The sequence below is a fragment of the Triticum aestivum genome, chromosome 4B (genome assembly GCF_018294505.1).
Source record: "Triticum aestivum cultivar Chinese Spring chromosome 4B, IWGSC CS RefSeq v2.1, whole genome shotgun sequence".
NCBI lineage: Eukaryota > Viridiplantae > Streptophyta > Magnoliopsida > Poales > Poaceae > Triticum > Triticum aestivum.
This window is the reverse complement of record NC_057804.1, coordinates 468488387-468506883: the sequence shown is the minus strand read 5'-3', so window position 1 is coordinate 468506883 and position 18497 is coordinate 468488387. Positions and strand designations below refer to the sequence as shown.

At 45.3% G+C, this 18497-nt stretch overlaps 1 protein-coding gene across 1 annotated transcript; it reads left to right on the top strand.

Annotated features, from left to right (window-relative positions):
- The first annotated feature begins 340 nt into the window (after positions 1-340).
- Positions 341-2480, top strand: LOC123092769 (uncharacterized). The gene has a single exon (XM_044514591.1). It carries the CDS (start codon positions 360-362, stop codon positions 2310-2312), a length of 1953 nt encoding a protein of 650 aa, XP_044370526.1. The 5' UTR covers positions 341-359; the 3' UTR covers positions 2313-2480.
- Positions 2481-18497: the final 16017 nt, after the last annotated feature.

Sequence of the window (18497 nt, the reverse complement as noted above, 5' to 3'; positions counted from 1 at the left end):
TACCGGCTCCATCAGTAGGTTTCCATACCGGTAGACCACTAGCGAGAGTAGAGAGACGCAGAGGTATGGCCCGCCTGCAGTGTTCCCATGGTATCGTTAGATGAGTCGTCCCTCTCCGAACAGCCGAGCAGAGCCAGTACTAAGAAAAATTAACTCAAACCAAACCCACCAGAGTCACTGACAGAGAGGCTCGGTTCACGTGTTCCTCGGTTGGGCCCAGCTGCGGTGACACAAGCTCAGATAGTCCCGGTGACGCGCAGCCGATAACATAACAACCGGAGACTAGAGGCAGATATATATATAACGAACAGCAGGCGCAGTGAAATTGGAAGAGAGAAATTAAAAAAAAATCCGCGGATATGCCGAAGACCTCCTCGTCGCCATCCCCCACCGTCGCCCCCATGAATCCCCTCCTCCCCTCCTCCTCCTCCTACCTCAAATCCCACCACCCGCCGGACCCGGACCCCGGCTCCCCGAACCCCAGCCCCTGCAGCTACCTCCTCCACGTCGACGCCGACGACGAGGCGCTGATCCAAATCCCCGGCGGCCCGAACCCTAGCCCGGGGGACCCCGTCGCCTCCTCGCTCGCGCTGCCGCCCGTCGACCCGACGCCGCACATCTCCTCGCAGTTCTACACCTTCACCGCCGCCTCGCACGCGCTCATGCTGCGCTGCATCCTCGCCGGCCGCCCCGCCGTCGCCGAGGAGGTCCGCGCCGCCACCTCCCCCTCCGTGCTCGCCTCCTGGCGGGCGGTCTGGAAGGACCGGAACGAGGACACCGCCTACCTCACCGCGTGGAAGCGCATCCAGGACAAGCTCGCCGCCTCGGCCGACGGCCGCCACCTCCACTTCAAGTCCAACCCCGCGCAGCGCGTCTCCCATGTCGGCCAGTGGCTGGACATAGTATCGGAGGCGCACGCGGACCCGGACCTTCTCCGCCACCTCGGCCTCAAGGACACCGTTGAGCGTATCAGGCAGGCCTGGACTGTGGGAGCCAAATTCTATGGTATTCCCGAATCATTTGTCAGGGTATGTGTTGCTGCGTGCCCTGTTTGTAAGGCTGCACCTGCTGGACAGCCTGATTCTGCTATCTCATCGCCAGGACGAGGCAAGCGGCGGCGCAGGTTTGAATATACGGAGACGCTGGATGTGCCGGCACGAGACGTGCCGCGCCGGCTACAGCAGCTGGCTGCCAAGCACAAGGTGGTCCTCTGTATTAGGCAGAAGTATATAAGGTATAAGCCATTCATGGCCGAGGTGAAGGATTATGCATGCCATCGTGCTGGAGTGCCAACTTCAAGTAGTGGGAATACTGTGTCCTCTTCAGCCAGTGCCTCTGAGGCGAAGAAGCCACGGGGGCTGAAGCGGGAGCCATACCAATCCAAGAGGTGTGGCTGTGGGTTCCGTATCAGGGCTATTGTGCCCATAGCCAATTATAACGAGAAAGACAAGAGTTTTGTATATCAAGAAGAGGGCACTGCAGTGTTCAAGCTTTATGCCGTGCACTCAGGTCATGAGCCCGGGCCACTTGATGGCAGTGCTCGGATTGTTCACAGGTTAGTTGGGCATCAGGGGACATTTGAGTTTGATCCAGACATTTATGACATCAATGAGGAAGGTGAGCCTAGCTTTACAATTAAGGGGGATGTAGATGTTGACATTGATGACTCGCATCAGGCAGTCTTGCAACAAGTCCGGGAACTCAGAGCAGAGGTGGTCTCCCTAGAAGGGAAGGTGGCTAAGATGCACCCAGAGCTATTGGGTTCTCTTTCCAATGAGCTATCTGAGGTGTTGCACAGGATTAGGAAGTTTAATTTGGATGGCAACACTTACCAGCCAGAGGAGACATTGATGATGGGCAATGAGGTCGGGGGATGGGCGACTGGTGTTGTGTCGCACCATTTAGATCATCACGATGGTGCATTCTGCAAGGAGGATGACATGCTTGATGACGATGATACTGATTTTGGTTCAAGCCTTGGGCCCATCGTCTCATGGGATAGAATGGCAGCAGAGTGCGAGGACAGGAAGATGCTAATGGGTGATAGCCCAAAGTGTGATAAGTGGATGCTGAAGGAGAATGTTGGTGACTTTGATGAAAAGAGTATTCTTAACTGTGGGGATGAAGATGGTGGCGAGGATTCCAAGATTATTAAGCCATTGATGCATGATGATACCATGGTAACTGACTCAAGCTTGTTAGGCATACAAATAGACGGATTCTACTCTGGGCCCAAGTGGTATGATTCACCTGTAGGTTTAGATTCCAGTGGCGATGCAGGAGATGTCAGTTTTAGACATGGACTTGTGTGAGATTTGTGATTCACCCCTGATACCAGGAAGGTCTTGTAAATTCTGTATGCTAGAATGTCATAAGCTTGCACCAGTTTAATGTAGTGTCTGTAGGTGGAGCTTCAAAGTAACCTATCTTCCCTGATATATACAGGCTGATTAATCAATTCAACCTTCTTAACTTGTCTATAGTGCCGCTGTTGATTACTGTTTTCCTTCAAGACAGTTGAACATTGGTTCTGTTCTTTAAGTTTTTAATCATAGTATTTTATTATCTTATTATTGTACTTTCGAGCGTTAACTTAACCTATGTTTTTGTGTGTGCACATGTGTCGAATTTGGCGCACTACATCAGTAGCAGGACAATCTGCTGTGTTATTACTACGCGAGTTGCATCATTCTCGTCGTTGCTTCTTATTTGCATCCAGTGTATTAATATTTTATTGATAACTTTCACTATAGTAATCCTACTATACTTAGTCGTCCATTTTTGCCTTGTTTGCAATGTTACCTATTGTCAATGCAATACTAAAAAACTGAACCTGATATGATATGCTGTTGCTTATACATTATGTAAGATATGCATATTGAAAATTCCAGAGTTCCTCTTGTGTGGTTTAATTTATTGTAACCTCAGCTTTTCTGTGTGAGATGGATGTTGCTTCCCTGTGCATTGATCTATGATTGACTGGTTGATGTTTACTGTGAGAAGGGTATTCCTCATCTTATGGTCACATAAGCATCATTACTTGCAGAAACAAAATCGGTATCTTATTCAAACATTGTAAAGACAGGAAGGATTTTAATGCCTGTCTGGCAACCAGTATATTTCATGCCATATATGCTGCAGTATTCACATAATTCTTGGAACATTATGGGCAGCTAAAATCATTGACCATGCTCATGAAAATGATTATTAGTGCTAGATGTCATAGTTCTGGGCAGCTAAAATCGTTGTTCATGCTCAGAAAAATGATTAACAGTGCTAGAAATTGTAGGGAATTTTTGATTTACATTCAGTATGTTGCTTTACAATAACATGGTTTTGGGGAAGTTCTCTGCATACATTTACTCTTTCGAATGTGAAACCATAGTACATGTGCAAATGGTGTGCCCAAGTATAACTACCGCATATCATCCAAATCCTGTTTCATTCAATCCCCCCTCCAATGAACTAGTTTTGTGTTTCTGAAATGGCTGAAGCAGTGAAGCATATAAATTTACGGACACAACAAATTATGAAGAGAATGTTGTTACTTTGCTGGATTGTGATTTTGGGGTCAGTTGAACACCATCATTTTATTGGCTACACATGTGTGTTTATGCTGGTGATTTTACCAGCAGCATTTTTGAACTGACCATTTATTCGTGACATAAGCATACATACAGGTCTGTCATCAAATTTTTAGATGTGCCCGTCTCTTTTCTGCTTATTTAAGCTTATTGGCATCAGATGGCACACCGCCAGCTTGAGGTTAGAAGAACTCGTATTATTCTGTGTTCTCCATTTTGTGGCACTATATATAGGAAAATGTGTGTAAGTCAGCAGATCATCACTGTTCATAATTTGGATGAAATGAGTGTCAGAAACAGGTCACATTTGAAGTTACCTTAGATTCTTTAGTAAAAGCGACGTAGCCATATCCAATGGGATAACGGGAATTACTCTGACGTAGAATAGAAAGAACATTGACCTGGAATTATTCTCTTTTGTAGAATTGGAAGGCATTTGTTCCCAGGTAACTGATGCTGAATGAACATCTGAAGATTGTTTCAAAGTGATATGTTCTATGCTAGAAATCGAGCAACTTTCCTACATCTCGGATTCATGCAGTGCTGAAATTTATTCCAGGTAATAAGCAGTGGCAATATCTGAAACATGGCTTCTAGAGATATTATTTCTGTAGTAATGTGAAGTCATCCTACCTGAAATTTGGCAATTCTTATTTACTCGTTACCACTTAAGGAATCATTGTTTACAGCCTGACCAACAAAATTAAGTGGAGGTTACTGAATGAGTTAATATTTGCATACTTATTTAACTAAATAGGTTATCCTTTTGTTTTTCTCTGTTATGGATAATATTCAAGTTTGTTGTGGACCTATCAAAGTTATGTTTTTTGAATACTCATGTTGTGTTTGCTGTAGGGAGGTTAGTTTATGCCATTTTGTTGTTCATGAGACTGCTGACATGCATTGTTAGCCTGATTTGATCCATTTGGTCGCTTTGTGGAATGGGCTGCTTATAGGATCAACTAGTTCCTCATTTTCTTGTTAAGCTTGAGGGATGAAACGTCTAGCCTGTTATTATGCTACTGATTAGGTAACAGTACTCGTTAGGTAATTATGCTACTGATTGAGATATGCCTTATCTGTAACGTGGGATCGGGAACATCTAGTCTTTGCACCTCGCTTGTTTGTTCTGCTTGTGAGCAGCGTCCTACGAAAAGTTGGAAGTGATGCCGGTAACCTGATAGGCTGCTGTTCCTTTTGCCTCTCAAGTTCATCATTGATCGGCTGAGGGCGACGTTAGATCACCGCAATGCACTGGCCACTGATTTGAATGCTTCGATGCCTGTCCATCGGGTAAAAAGTCACATTTGGTTCAGGATTTGACATACCATTTGTTCGCACTTGGCACTTGGCACTTGGTAGCCCTATCTGATGGTGTAGCTCATTTAACTGGGACCAATTGTGTCCCAATCATCCAGCAATCTGTAGCTCTCAGAACCGCTGATTGGGGCGTGTACTCAGGAGTCACATGGTGATCTGCATACCAGTCGACGCCGACGCCACGAGATTGCGCCGCCTGATGAACTCTTCCTTCTGCGTTGTCAGTGCATGGTTGCAACCTATCCCCTGGGCGAATTGTAACCACCCGCTCAACAGCTTTTAGCCTTCAGAATAAAACAGATGGTTGGTGCATGCACATGTACTCCTGGGGCAGTCCCATGTTAACAGTTGACGCCGAGCAGTCCAATCAGTGCCTTGATCCATCCCAGGGCAACAACCTGTGCAGTAGGATATTTCCGGCGATCAGATCATCACAGGGAAATTGAAAATTCAACTGGTGTGTGCCCCAGTTTATCTGTCTATATCGCTCTCAAGCCACCCGGACAGTTGTAGCTCTGCAGTGAGAGTCGGTTGAGCTGAGTGAAGCCGAGAGCCAGAGCTTTCTCAGGAAGAGCACGACAAGTGACTACCATGGTGTATGGCCACCTGCACATCCGCGTCAAGGGTCACCACCGTCGCGTTCCTGGCCATGTGGGTTGCCTCTGCGGGCTGCGGTCGCCGCCGGTGACAAGGACGACCTGCCGGCATCATCCGAAGTCCTGCAGCGGATGCATCGCCATGTCATGAATCGCATCATCCCCATGGTACCTCCATCTACTGCTCAGGTCCATCATCTACATACGGCTGCCATGACAAGTTGACAACCACTGACTGCGGTGGTGGTCCTGTCGATACTTTTCTTTGCGGTTGCAGTTGCAGCAGCCGGTGGCGGTGGCGCTGATTGAGCCGCCGCCGACGGCGATTGGTTCATCTCTTCTAGACCACTACTACCACTCTACTACAAGTATTGAGATGAGCCCGTGGTCCATCCTGGTAGTAGTTGATTCAGGTAATGTAGTATCTTTGCATCTGCCTGTTTTATGTTTCGGGTCTTCCGTCAGTTCCATGTGTTCAGATTGTGCACTTCCCAACTTGCTTCGATGGACCAGCGTGATGCAACAGGCTGCATGTGGGCTTCGTCCACCGATTACATGACTATGATGGTATGGTTTTTGCATGCTGCACCGTTTCATCGTGCTGCGAAATGATAACTTGATTTACTTCCGTTTCGAAATGAGAAATCACCGTTTTGAAAAAAACTTGATTTACTTTTTTTAGGGTTAAACCAAGCTTTATTACTCAAAGTCCACATAGTGTGGAATTAATCAGATCATGGGTGTTGGGATATAACTATTAGGTATGACCCGCCCAGGTGAGACCGGGTTATACCTATGCGATTCATGATATGAAGCCCACGAGGATATTGAAGATGAAGGTTCACAAGCAAGGGCCCAAGGCTCAAGGGCGACTTAAGGCCCGTAGAAGTAAACCACCATATATGTAACTGTGTAAGACTTGTATTGTAAGGCATGTATAGATAGTCATCGAGCTGGACACGTTGTCTATGAGCTGGACGGGACTCCGTGAGCCACTGGGCGTCAACCTGTGTATATAAAGGGACGAACCGGCGGCGGTTCAAGGCAAAAAACAACAGATTGAAAGCTAGGTCAAGCGGATTCGCTCCCTGATAATTGGGACATAAGCAATACCACCTCAAACTGGAGTAGGCCTTTATCATCACCACAAGGGGCCGAACCAGTATAAACTCCTGTATCATTTGTCCCGTTTAACCCCTTTAAGCTAACCTAGTTGTGATGGCTCCACGACTAAGTCCTCACACTAGGACATCTGCCGTGACTATTCCACGATAGTTGGCGCCCATCGTGGGGCCAGCGCACGGTGGTTTCGAATTCTTAAAGGGCAGCTTCGAAGGGATCAAGGGATACGCTATGGGCCAGATGACTAAGAGTCGTCGCGGCAAGCTCTACATCAACGATGCAGGCTGGGGCCCTGAGGCCGGCTCAATCGAGTACGGGTACCGGGTCCCCTTCGACGGAATCCACGTCTTCATCGGCAAGATCGGTGAGCTGGGCTCTAAGCCGAACATCTGCACTGACATCATCGAGACGGCTCAACGTGCAAGACCCGCCCGAGCTCACCCCGCCGTGAAATGTGCCTTAGTGGGATTCATCCATGGAGCGGAATTTGATGAAGGATCTATGTCTGGCGGTGAGACGGCCATCTATTCTGATGGTGAGTCGTCCACAGGCGAGACAACTTCATTGTATCAACTGCAAGATGGCAGGCTTGGGGGCTTTTCCGATGGCGACAGTATTCCGGACCCCTATGAGCCGCCGAATAGGGTCGGGATTTTCATGGCCGGTACACAGACTGGTCAGAACTCTTCAACCGTAGCGGCAATGATCCCCGGGTCAGCAGCGACGACGGCGGCCGGGGCAGGAGGCCCTGTGGGCCCGTCGGCTCAGGTTTTGACGGATTTAATGGATAAGCTGACAGATCTGTTGACAGCAGAGGTCAGCCCGGCGAATCAAGCTCAGCATAGTGCAGAGATTGCAAAGTTACGTGATGAGGTAGCACTAGCCAAGGAAGACCTGGCAGCAGAGTGCGTCAGGATAGCCGCAGAGCGGGCTGCCCTGGATGCTCAGGCCCAGCAGATTCAGTCAGAGGCTTTCCGACTTACGATGGATCAAAACGCTTCAAATGAAATCATTAGGAGGAGGCACAAGTCTCGTCTACCTCCGGTTTACGAGGCGATAACCTCTTTTGCATGCCTGGAGCGGGGACTAGTAACCCGCCGCAGACAAACCGGGTTGCAGCACCTGGGGCCGGAACGCCGGTTCAGCCACGCGTGACGGAGCCACCTCGTTTGAATAATACTCCGCCTCAGCATGTGCCAACACCACCGGGTCATTGTTCCAACCCTTTGGATAACATGATCGCTGTGGCGACACGACTGGCGGCTCTCCCAATAAATGGCGACTCTCCAACGGCGGTTGAAACACGAAGGGCTAGGGAGCTTCTTCAAACTGCATTGGTGCAGCAGGATGCATATTCTTACAGTCGGGATAAGATTCATTCGACCCCTCGCCCAAAGCCGGAGTTATAGCAGACACATGGACTCGCCGGCCCTTTCAAGCAATGAACATCACCGTAACCAGCCACGTGGGCATGATCCGGCGCGTGATGGAGCTCATGACTTGGTCGATCGGGACAGAGTGCGTCATGAGGCTGAGTAGGCGACTCAGCGGGCGGCTCACCAGCCCCTTCCAGTTTATCCAATGGCTTCACTGGAGGCAGGCGTGACCTCTAGAACTACTGGTGTACCCTGTTTGGTGTCGGCTCTGCGTAATGAGCGTTTGCCCAAGGATTTCAAAGGACCTCGTAAGGTGCCTAACTACACAGCCGATTTACCCCTTAAGGCGTGGATTGCGAGTTATGAGATGGCCATCGAACTGTTGGAGGTCAGGATACCGCGTGTGCTAAATACTTCACCATGATGCTGGATGGGATGGACCGTACTTGGTTAAAAGGGCTGCCTGCCAACTCCATCGGGTCATGGGGTGAACTGAAGGCCCGGTTTATCCAAAACTTTAGAGATACATGCAAACAACCCATGTCGATTGTGGATTTATCTGCTTGCGCCCAAGAGGAGGGTGAATCAACGACCCATTGGGTGCGCCGGGTCAAGGCTATTATACACTCATCTGATAACATGAATGCCGGCTCTGCAGTCCTGATGCTGGAGAAAAATTGCCCTTTCTTGCCTCTTAAGCGGAAACTAGGGCCGCTTAAACGCGATTGCAATGATATGGGGCAGCTGATGGCGGCTCTAATTAAATATGCCAACTCTGATGGTGCCAAGGACCCTGAGTCTGATGATGAAAAGACGGGAAAGGGAAAGAAGAGTGGCAACGCTAAGGGTCCGCAGCATAACCCGGCGAGTCAGGGGGGCAACAGCAAGCGCAAGGCTGATGGTAACTCGGATTTTGTAGCTAATACCAATACGCAGAACAATGGTCAGCGTCATAAGGGGAGGCTGCCTCCTCGGACAGATGGATCAGGTCCCACTCTTGAGCACTTGCTGAATGAGCCCTGTCCAAAGCATGGTACAAAGGAGAGGCCATCCACTCACGTTTGGAAAGATTGTACAATCATGAGGGCTTTAAAAAATTCTAATTTATTCCAAAACAACCATGGGCCAGGCGGCGACTCAGGTTCTGGTGGCGGCGGTTTTCATGGCCCGGGTTATGGAGGTGGCGGTTCTAATTATGGCTTTCAGGGTCACCAACACCATCAAAGTAATCAGGGTGGTTTTACCTAATGTAATCAGGATAATTACAATCAACAATCCAGTCAAGGGGGTCAGCAGCAGTCTTGATATCAAAGTCACCCAAAGCAGTTGAATAGCGGGCAGTACCACGTCTTCACCACAAGTCTATGCAAGCGGGACCAGAAGCTTCATAAGAGGGCTGTGAACGCCGTTGAGCCGATAGTTCCCCATTACTTGCGATGGTCTGAGCAGCCCATTATGTGGAGTCAAGCGGATCACCGGCTTTGGGTCGATAACCCGGGTCACTTGGCTTTGGTGGTGGCGCCTCAAGTTGGTGGATACAAGTTCACTAAGGTACTCATGGATGGAGGTAGCAGCATTAATATCCTTTATTATGATACTTTCCATCGCATGGTGTTAACCAATAAAAATCTTAAGCCATCCAATACTGTTTTCCATGGAGTGGTGCCTGGTAAGTCGGTGTACCCTGTACGCAAGATTGAGCTGGAAGTGGCCTTTGGAGACGAGCACGATTCCAGGGCCGAGAAGTTAACCTTTGAAGTGGTCAAGATCAGAAGCCCGTACCACGCTCTATTTGGCCGGCCGGCTTATGCTAAGTTCATAACACGACCTTGTGATGTTTATTTGCAGCTCAAGATGCCGGGTTACAAGGGAACCATCACGGTGCATGGAAGCGGGAAAATAGCTTTGGAGTGTGAAGAAGGTGATGATGCTTATGCTGAGTCTGTCTGTGCAACGAGGAGTTGAAGTTTTACAAAGACAATGTTGATCCGGCGGATATGATGTCTTTGAAAAAGCCAACTACAGAGCATGATCCAGTGTTGAAGTTTAAGTCGGCCGATTACACTAAGCTAGTTGACTTTGTTCCTGGCGATTCATCCAAACAGTTCAGTATCAGTGCTAACATGCACACAAAATAGGAAAGCGCACTCATCGAGTTCATCCTTGAGAGTCGGGACATCTTTGCATGGAAACCTTTTGACATGCCGGGTGTACCGAGGGAACTCGCTGAGCACACTCTAAATATTGATCCGAAGTTTAAGCCGGTCAAACAATTCCTTCATCGCTTCAATGAGGAAAGGTGTAAGGCCACTGGTGAAGAAGTGGTCCGACTGGGTTGGCGGCTGGGTTCATTGTTGAAGTCTGTCATCCTGAGTGGTTGGCTAATCCGGTGCTGGTGCTTAAGAAGAATGGCACTTGGCGTATGTGCGTGAATTACACGGACTTAAACAAGGATTTTCTGGATGATCCTTTTGCTCTCCCTCGTATTGATCAAATCATTGATGCTACGGCGGGTTGTGAGCATTTGAGTTTTTTGGATGCTTACTCTGGTTATCATCAGATCAAGATGGCAGTTAAGGATTACGAGAAGACATCCTTTATTACTCCCTTTGGAGCCTTCTACTATGTTGAAAGAACATGCGGTGTCCCCATGTTTGGTTTTGGTAATTGATGACAATATCTATGGACTAATGGTTGTCTTGATTTATATTTGAAGGATTTGTCCATAGGCTTTTCTTGAAGTCCATGTGTTGGTTTCAAGGAGTTTATGAGTTGACCAAGGTGCTATTAAGGAATTATCCAAAGATTGGTCATGTGAGTGTTGAGCTTATTGCAAGCATGTCTTGAAGAAGAAGATTGTGTGATTATTCATGTTTACTTTGAAGACATCATCTAAATGAAGAGAGTTGGAAAGATTCAAGGTTGATCAAGACTAAGTCAAGAGTGAATCAAGTTGATCAACTCACAAAGCGTAGAAGATGTACCGAGAGGGATCAAGTGATCCCATGGTATGGTAAGCATTATCCATTTCACTTTGTGTACTAACTCATGGTCTATGTGAGAGTTCTATGTGGGGTTAGGTACGTGTCCATGGGCTTGCGTCAAGAGGAAGATATCATACAACCCATGGAAAGGATGACATCAAGTGGTCATCGTCATCAAGATTGCCATGTGCAAGTTCAAGTGGAGCATCACGAAGAGATCAAGTGCTTGAATCTTGCCATCCATTGTGGTGTCAATGGACTTGTGAATATGTGCCGAAGAGTGGCTCACCCATAGTGGACTATGAGGGAGCAATCATTTAGTCTTCATCGAGCCAACGCAATCAAGAAAGGTGGTCCAACTTAAGGGAGTCAAGATCATCATCATCTAGCTCAAGTGGACCATGTGCAAGGCAAAGGTTTGCCCTTGATAGGTTTCTATTTTACCGGTCTCGTGGTGGTAGTTGGAGACCGGGTTATAGGATCATTTGCCCTACTATCAAGGGGGGCTCTCAAGTTGGTAGCTTGATCGTATCGTTAGTAGAGAGCTCAAACCATTGCATCCTTGCATCATGTTTCTTTGTTCTTGTTTGGTTCTCGTTGTGAGTTTTAGAGCTTATGGTCATCTTGATGACAAGCTTTAGTTCATCGAAAACGGAGTTCGCATGCGTCTTCTATGATGTTTTCGGTGTTGGAGGTTTTACCGGTCTTATCCGAGGAAGGGTTCTCACCATTTTCTTATGGGCCTTTTCCCATTTTCTTCTTATTGATATTTCTATCAAGATTGTGTAAGCCCATGTCGTTAGCTTTCTAACAAACTTGGTTTCATCGAATTTGGAGTCCGTTTGCAAAAGTTGTGGCAGTTTTGGTGTTCTGAAAAGGCTGCAGGGGTACTACCGCGAATTGAAGCGGATGTAATTTTTTACTACCACGGCTCCTACAGCGTAGTACCGCTCCGGACCAAAAACTTGTCCTTGGGTCCAGCGGTGGTAGGCACGGATGTATTTTTTAGTACCGCTCGCAAGCAGTAGTACCGCTACCATTTGCGGTAGTACCGTGAGGTCGAGTGGTAGTACCGTGAGGACGAGCGGTAGTACCGCTCCGGCGGTTCTACTCGCCTTTTGCCTCTTCGCTGTTGTTTTTCAAAGGGGTACTACCGCCCTAGCGGTAGTACCGCTCCTTGGAGCGGTAGTACCACTCTGTGCGGGCTGTGAGCATAACGGTTGGATTTTTCCCACCTATAAAAGAGGGTCTTCTTTCCCATTGAACCTTATCTCTTAAGCTCGTGTTCTTCCTCCATTGCTGACCTTCTTTGAGCTTGCTAACTCTCAATCCCTCCAATGATTCTTGCTAGTTCTTGAGGGAAAATAGAGAGGATATCTAGATCCACGTTTCCACTAATCACTTTCTCCTCTAAGTGAGGGGAACCCCTTGGATCTAGATCTTGGATTTCTTTGTGTTCTTCTTTCGTTCTTCCTCTTATTTTCCTCCCTAGCATTAGTTGCTTTGGTGGGATTTGGGAGAGAAGGACTTGGGCACTCCGTGTGCCCTTGCCATTGCATTTGGTGCATCGGTTTGAGTTCTCCACGTGATACGTGGAAGTTACAAGTTGAGAAGCATATTACTCTTGGGTGCTTGGTACCCTTAAGCTTGTTACTCTTGGGTGTTTGGACACCCTAGAGCTTGTTCCTCTTGGGTGCCTTGGCGCCCTAGATGGTTGGTGTTGTTCGGAGCTCAATCATTGTGGTGTAAAGCTCCAGGCAAGCGTCGGGGTCTCCAATTAGGTTGTGGAGATCGTCCCGAGCAATTTGACGGGTACCAGTGACCGCCCCCAAGGGTTGCCAAAGTGTACGGGTTAGGTGACCGCCCCCAAGGGTTGCCTTTTGTACGAGTTCGGTGATCGTCCTCAAGGGTCCCCTAGTGGAATCATGGCATCTTGCATTGTGCGAGGGCGTGAGGAGATTATGGCGGCCCTAGTGGCTTCTTGGGGAGCATTGTGCCTCCACACGGCTCCAAACGGAGATTAGCATCCACAAGGGTGTAAACTTGAGGATACATCATCGTCTCCGAGTGCCTCGGTTATCTCTTACCCGAGCCCTTTACTTATGCACTTTACCTTGTGATAGCCATATTGTTCTTTGTCATATATCTTGCTATCACATAGTTGCTTATCTTGCTTAGCATAAGTTGTTGGTGCACATAGGTGAGCCTAGTTGTTGTAGGTTTTGTGCTTGACAAATTAACCGTTAGGTTTATTCTGCATTTGTTCAAGCCTCTACCATAATTATTTTTAAACGCCTATTCACGCCCCCCTCTAGGCGACATCCACGATCTTTCAATTGGCATCAGAGCCTCGTCTCTCCTTGTTAGGCTTAACCGCCTAGAGAGTAAAGATGTCGACTAGGGGATTAGGATTCTCTGACACTCTTAGTTTCGATGGCACAAATTTTGATGTTTGGGTAATTCGCATGCTTAATCTCTTTAGGGTCACGGACGCAAATTTAGAGCGAATTGTAGATATGGGTTTTTCTCCTCCAAAGGATCCCCAAAGATTATCTTTAGAGGATGAGAAAAACTCTTATCTCAATGCTCAAGCTTCTAATATTCTTTTCGATGCTTGAGCAATATAGTTATATTTCAACTCATGCCGTTTCTGGATGCTCATAAGTTGTGGACGAAGCTTCAAGATAAATATGGTGTGTCCAAGTTTTGTGGCGATGATTGTTCTCCCTTCACCTCCGGCCGCGTTGCCTTCACAACTTCTTCTACTTCACATACATGTGGATTGCCACAAGGTAATGCTATGGTGAGTAGTGTTGGTCATTGCAATGATGATAGTGTGCTAATCGTTGGTGACTCTTCATCACTATCTTATTGCAATGCTCCTTCTGTGGACTTTAACACTTCGAGCACTCCAAATGTTTCACATGCTTGTGTTGATAGTCCTAGCATATCATGTAGAAATTGTTTGACTAAATCTCATGATGATATGCTTGCTATGTCTTGTTGCCATGATAAAAATGCATTTATTTCCTTGAATTGTTGTGCTAACAATGTAGAGGAAACCGAACACTCCATGGAACAAGATGTGGTGTTTAATGGTGCCTCAAGGGATCCTACATCATCATCTATTGCTTTTTGCCTTATGACTAAGGCGTAAAAGGTACCTCCTTCTTTGTACCCTAATATGTCTCTTGATGATGATGTTGATGCTAATGGCGATGAGTATAATGATGAAGAGATTGATAATGTTGCCTCCTTAAAAACTAAGGGGAAATGAGTTTTTAAAGCTCTTCATAAAAATAAAATTGCTCGTTCCAACTTCATGGAAATAATGTCCATTGCCATTGATGGCAAGAAATACATTGAGGAGTTGGAATCTCATCTAGAGGAGCATGAGGTCACCATTGAGAAAATGGAAGCTCATGAGCATGATTACGCAAATGAGATCGCGGAGCTATCTCAAGCTCTTGAACATGAACAAACCACCTCCGAATCTCTTGAGGAGACTTTTGCTCTAGAATATCTAGAGTGAGGGAATCTCATGATAGAGTTATTGAGGTGGCCAATGATTTCAAAACTAAAAATGTTAAGCTTGAAGTTGCTCATGCTAGACTCCTTGAGGACTTTGAGCACCTCGAAAATGGCTCTAGGGTCATTAAGAGTGAGCTCATTGAACTCACTGAGTCTCATGCTCAACTTAAAGCTTCCTATTTGAAATAGCTTGCCAAGTTGCCTTCTCCTCTTGTTGTCAATGATGATGCTTGTGCTACTAACTCTATTTCTTGTCAAGCATCCATTTTGAAGGAGAATGTTGAGCTACGGGCTCAACTTAAGTTGCTATCTATCAATTATGGGGAATTGGAAGAAAGCCATGAAAAGCTCTCAAGCTCTCATGATGATCTTCTAGTATCCCATAATGTGCTAAAGATAGCTCATGAGGCCATGATTGCTAAGGTAACATCAAGTGAGCCTCATGTGGATACTAGCACTACTTTTAGTCAAAATGTTATATTGCCTTGTGCTAGTCCTCATGATTCATCCATGCATAACATTGGTACATCTTGTGATGAATTGCTTTCCTTGCCTTGTTGCTCTCACGATGAAGTTTATACTTCCTCTAGTGCTTGTATTGAGACTAATCATGTAGAGGAAATCAAAGAGCTCAAGGCACAAGTCACTTCTTTGAAGAAAGACTTGGAAAAGTATCATGAAGGGAAGGCCACACTCAACAATATCTTGAATGTGAAAAAATCCCCCAATGACAAAGGTGGACTTGGATTCAACTCCAATAAGAAGAAGAAGTCCAAGAGAATCAAGAAGAAGGGCCAAGAACAAGTCAATAATTCGGCCAAGATTATTTGCTTCAAGTGCAAAATTGAAGGGCATCATGTTAGATCTTGCCCATTGAAGAAGATGGCCATTAGTGACAAGCAACAAGGTAAGAGGCCACAAGTTCAATCTCATGCTCAACCTCAAGTTCAAGAAAGGCCACTTCCCAAGAAGACTCAAGTTAATGCTTCTCTTGTGGAAAAATCAGGCGAGAAGAAAGTGAAGAGTAGACGTTGCTACTTATGTCATGAGAAAGGTCACGTCGCTTCTTCATGCACTAGTGGTAACTTATCCAACCCAATTATTATTGATGATATTTATTCTCTTGGGAAGGATAAGGTTGGCAATGTGTTTGCCAAAATTGTTGGTACTCAACGTGGCGTCAAGAAAAGAACCATTTGGGTAGCCAAGCCTATTGTGACTAACCTCTTAGGACCCAACTTGGTTGGGGACCAACAAGCTCAAACTTGATCAATAGGTTTTGTTGGAGGGCATTGGAGACTTGGCTACATTATGAAGGATTAAGGAGACTTCATCATTCTTATTGCCTCAAGCCAAGTCAATTGGATTATCAAGTTTCTATCTTATGTCCAATGTGCCTCCTTGCGGTAACTTGTACTTAAATTGTTTACATTGAAATTACTTGCCCCCTTGCATGTTTTGTTTTTGTTCCTTGCATGTGTTTGTATATGTTGAAATTCCAACTTGCTTATCTTGAGCAATCAAGTATGTGTGTGTTGGTTTGCACATCATGTACGTGTGTGTCGTGCATTGAGCCTTTATGCTTCTTGTTTGTACCCTAGTTGGCTCTTGTGAGAGATTAATGGAATATCCCATTATGGGGGAGTGATGTGGGTTGTACACCTCACAATCCTATAATTACGTGTACATGAGTAATACCATCTAGTATTGATATTTAAATATTATCTAGTCGCTATGTGGTATGTCTTCTCATGAGAAATTCAAATTCGAAATAGTCCATTAATTATATCTCGTTGGATCCTCTTATTGCCTCTTGTTAAGTTTTCTTTGGTATCACATTATGGGGGAGTAATATGCTATGTGCATATTACAAGCCTAGAAAATGTGTACATTTGAGATATTGTCACTTAGAGTTGATACGATTAATTATCTTGTTCCTAAGTGACATGTTAGCTCTACAAGTTGCAATTTGCTTGTGTTTGTTGTGAAGATGATGTTGGATGTCCTCGTTATCTACCACCGGGATTTATTTTCAAATACTTCTTGTCTTTGACAATTGGTAGTCACTTATGTGTGGTAGAATTTGTTGATCATCCTTATTTTGGCTTTTGTTTTTATTTGCCTTTTCTCTTGCCAAGGTTTGTGTCAACTCCCGTTGTCTTCCCTACCACTTGTGGATCTTGTTTATTTCTTGTTCTTGTCTAATGTTTTCTAGATATAGTGAAAGTGGTGATCCCACCTTATGCATTTTGTATTCAGATGCAAATCCTATATAATGCACAACTCGTGGGGGAGCTATCCTATTTTCTTTAGAACACTCTTCTTGTGATCCTTATCAAGTGTGTTTTGGTGGAAGGCAAGCCATTTCTTTTTGGTACTTTGTGCCATCATGAAACTTTGTTGAGAGCTTGGTTTGTTTGGAACCATCCTCTCTTTGGTAGTTTTACATCTTTAGTTTAGTGTGTATCAATGGATATCTCATTCCTTGATGTATCTTTAATGATATCTTCCAAGTGATGATTTCTTCATTTGGTATCCTTTTCACTTGGCATTTCTTTGTCTTTTGGTTTCGGGTTTTGAAAGTCTTGAGCATGCATTTTACTTCATGTATTTTATTTGGCATGCTTTCTTTCTTTGACTCAATATATAGGGGAATCTCCACCAAGTTTCAAATCAGATGAGATGTGTATGAAATTCATTTTCATATCTATTTGCACATATTTATGTGGAGATTGTCCTATGTATTGATGCTTCTAACCCTTTGGTCCCAATGAGTTTGGGTACCATTTTGTTTGTGTTGTTGTTCTAGGAACAATTGGAGATGCATTGGATACTCGGCTCATTCAAAAGGAAGGTGTTGTCATCATTTGCTTATTGGAGTCAAGCTAGGATGATCAATGAACTACTTTCTACCTTCAATTGGTTTCTACTACATCCTTCCAATGCTATCTCGGTAACAAGTATCATCATCTACTGCATGCACCCATTTATTGCATCAACCGTGTGTAGGTTGTATCATGGCATGTTATTCATTCTTTCTTGTGATATTTGTTTCCTTTCTCAAAGCATCCCAACAATGATCTCTTGTTGCTAGTTGTGATGTATTGGATGGTTGTGTGGTAGGAATTCATTTATATACAATAAGACCATATCTAGCCATGTGCTTTGATTCCAAGCAAATATTTTATTGGTATATCTATGACTTCCTTTTGGATATCTTGTTCCTTCATGTTGTAACTATTCCGGGTGTACATCCTTCTTTGTAGATATATATCATCATGATTTCGTCTACCTAGAATCTTATACACTTGAGAGAAGTTGCATATCTAGATGATATCCTTTCTTTCACGTCCACCTTGTCGTTCTTTTGTTTTTTTGGTGGCTCCATGAAAGCTTTTGCCTTGAGTGTGTGTCTTATCTCGTTGCATCTTGATGCACTCTTGTGTGGTCAAGATTATTTTCCTCATGCTTATCTCTATGAGGCTTTTGCCATCTTGGTATCTCTCATCTTGATGAGGCTTTCATCTTCTATCTTCACCATGGGTTGTCACAAGTGTTGGTTATTCTTTTTACATTTTTAGTGTGCTTGTGAACCCTTTTGCTTGGTGTGTGTGGGGAGGACATGTCATGCACCGTGTATCTCATTTACCCAAGACTATGTTGATGCTTTATGCTCATACTTATATTAGTCTTCTCAAGTGCTTTGTCATGACTCACACACATCATTTTGGTTGAGCCTATTCTTAAGTTGCCTCTTTTACATGTTGCTCAACCATGTGCTTGTTGCAAGTGCGAGGCTTTGTTTCCTATATGCTCACTTGCACTGGTTGTGAGTTTCTATTGATTTTGGGGGAGCTATGATCCTATTTTGTGCACTTTGTATCCAATACAAATATTCTTATTTGTGCACAAATCATGGGGAGCTTCTCTAGTTTCTTTAGAACACTCCTCTGCTCATATCATAATATCATTTATTCTTATGGC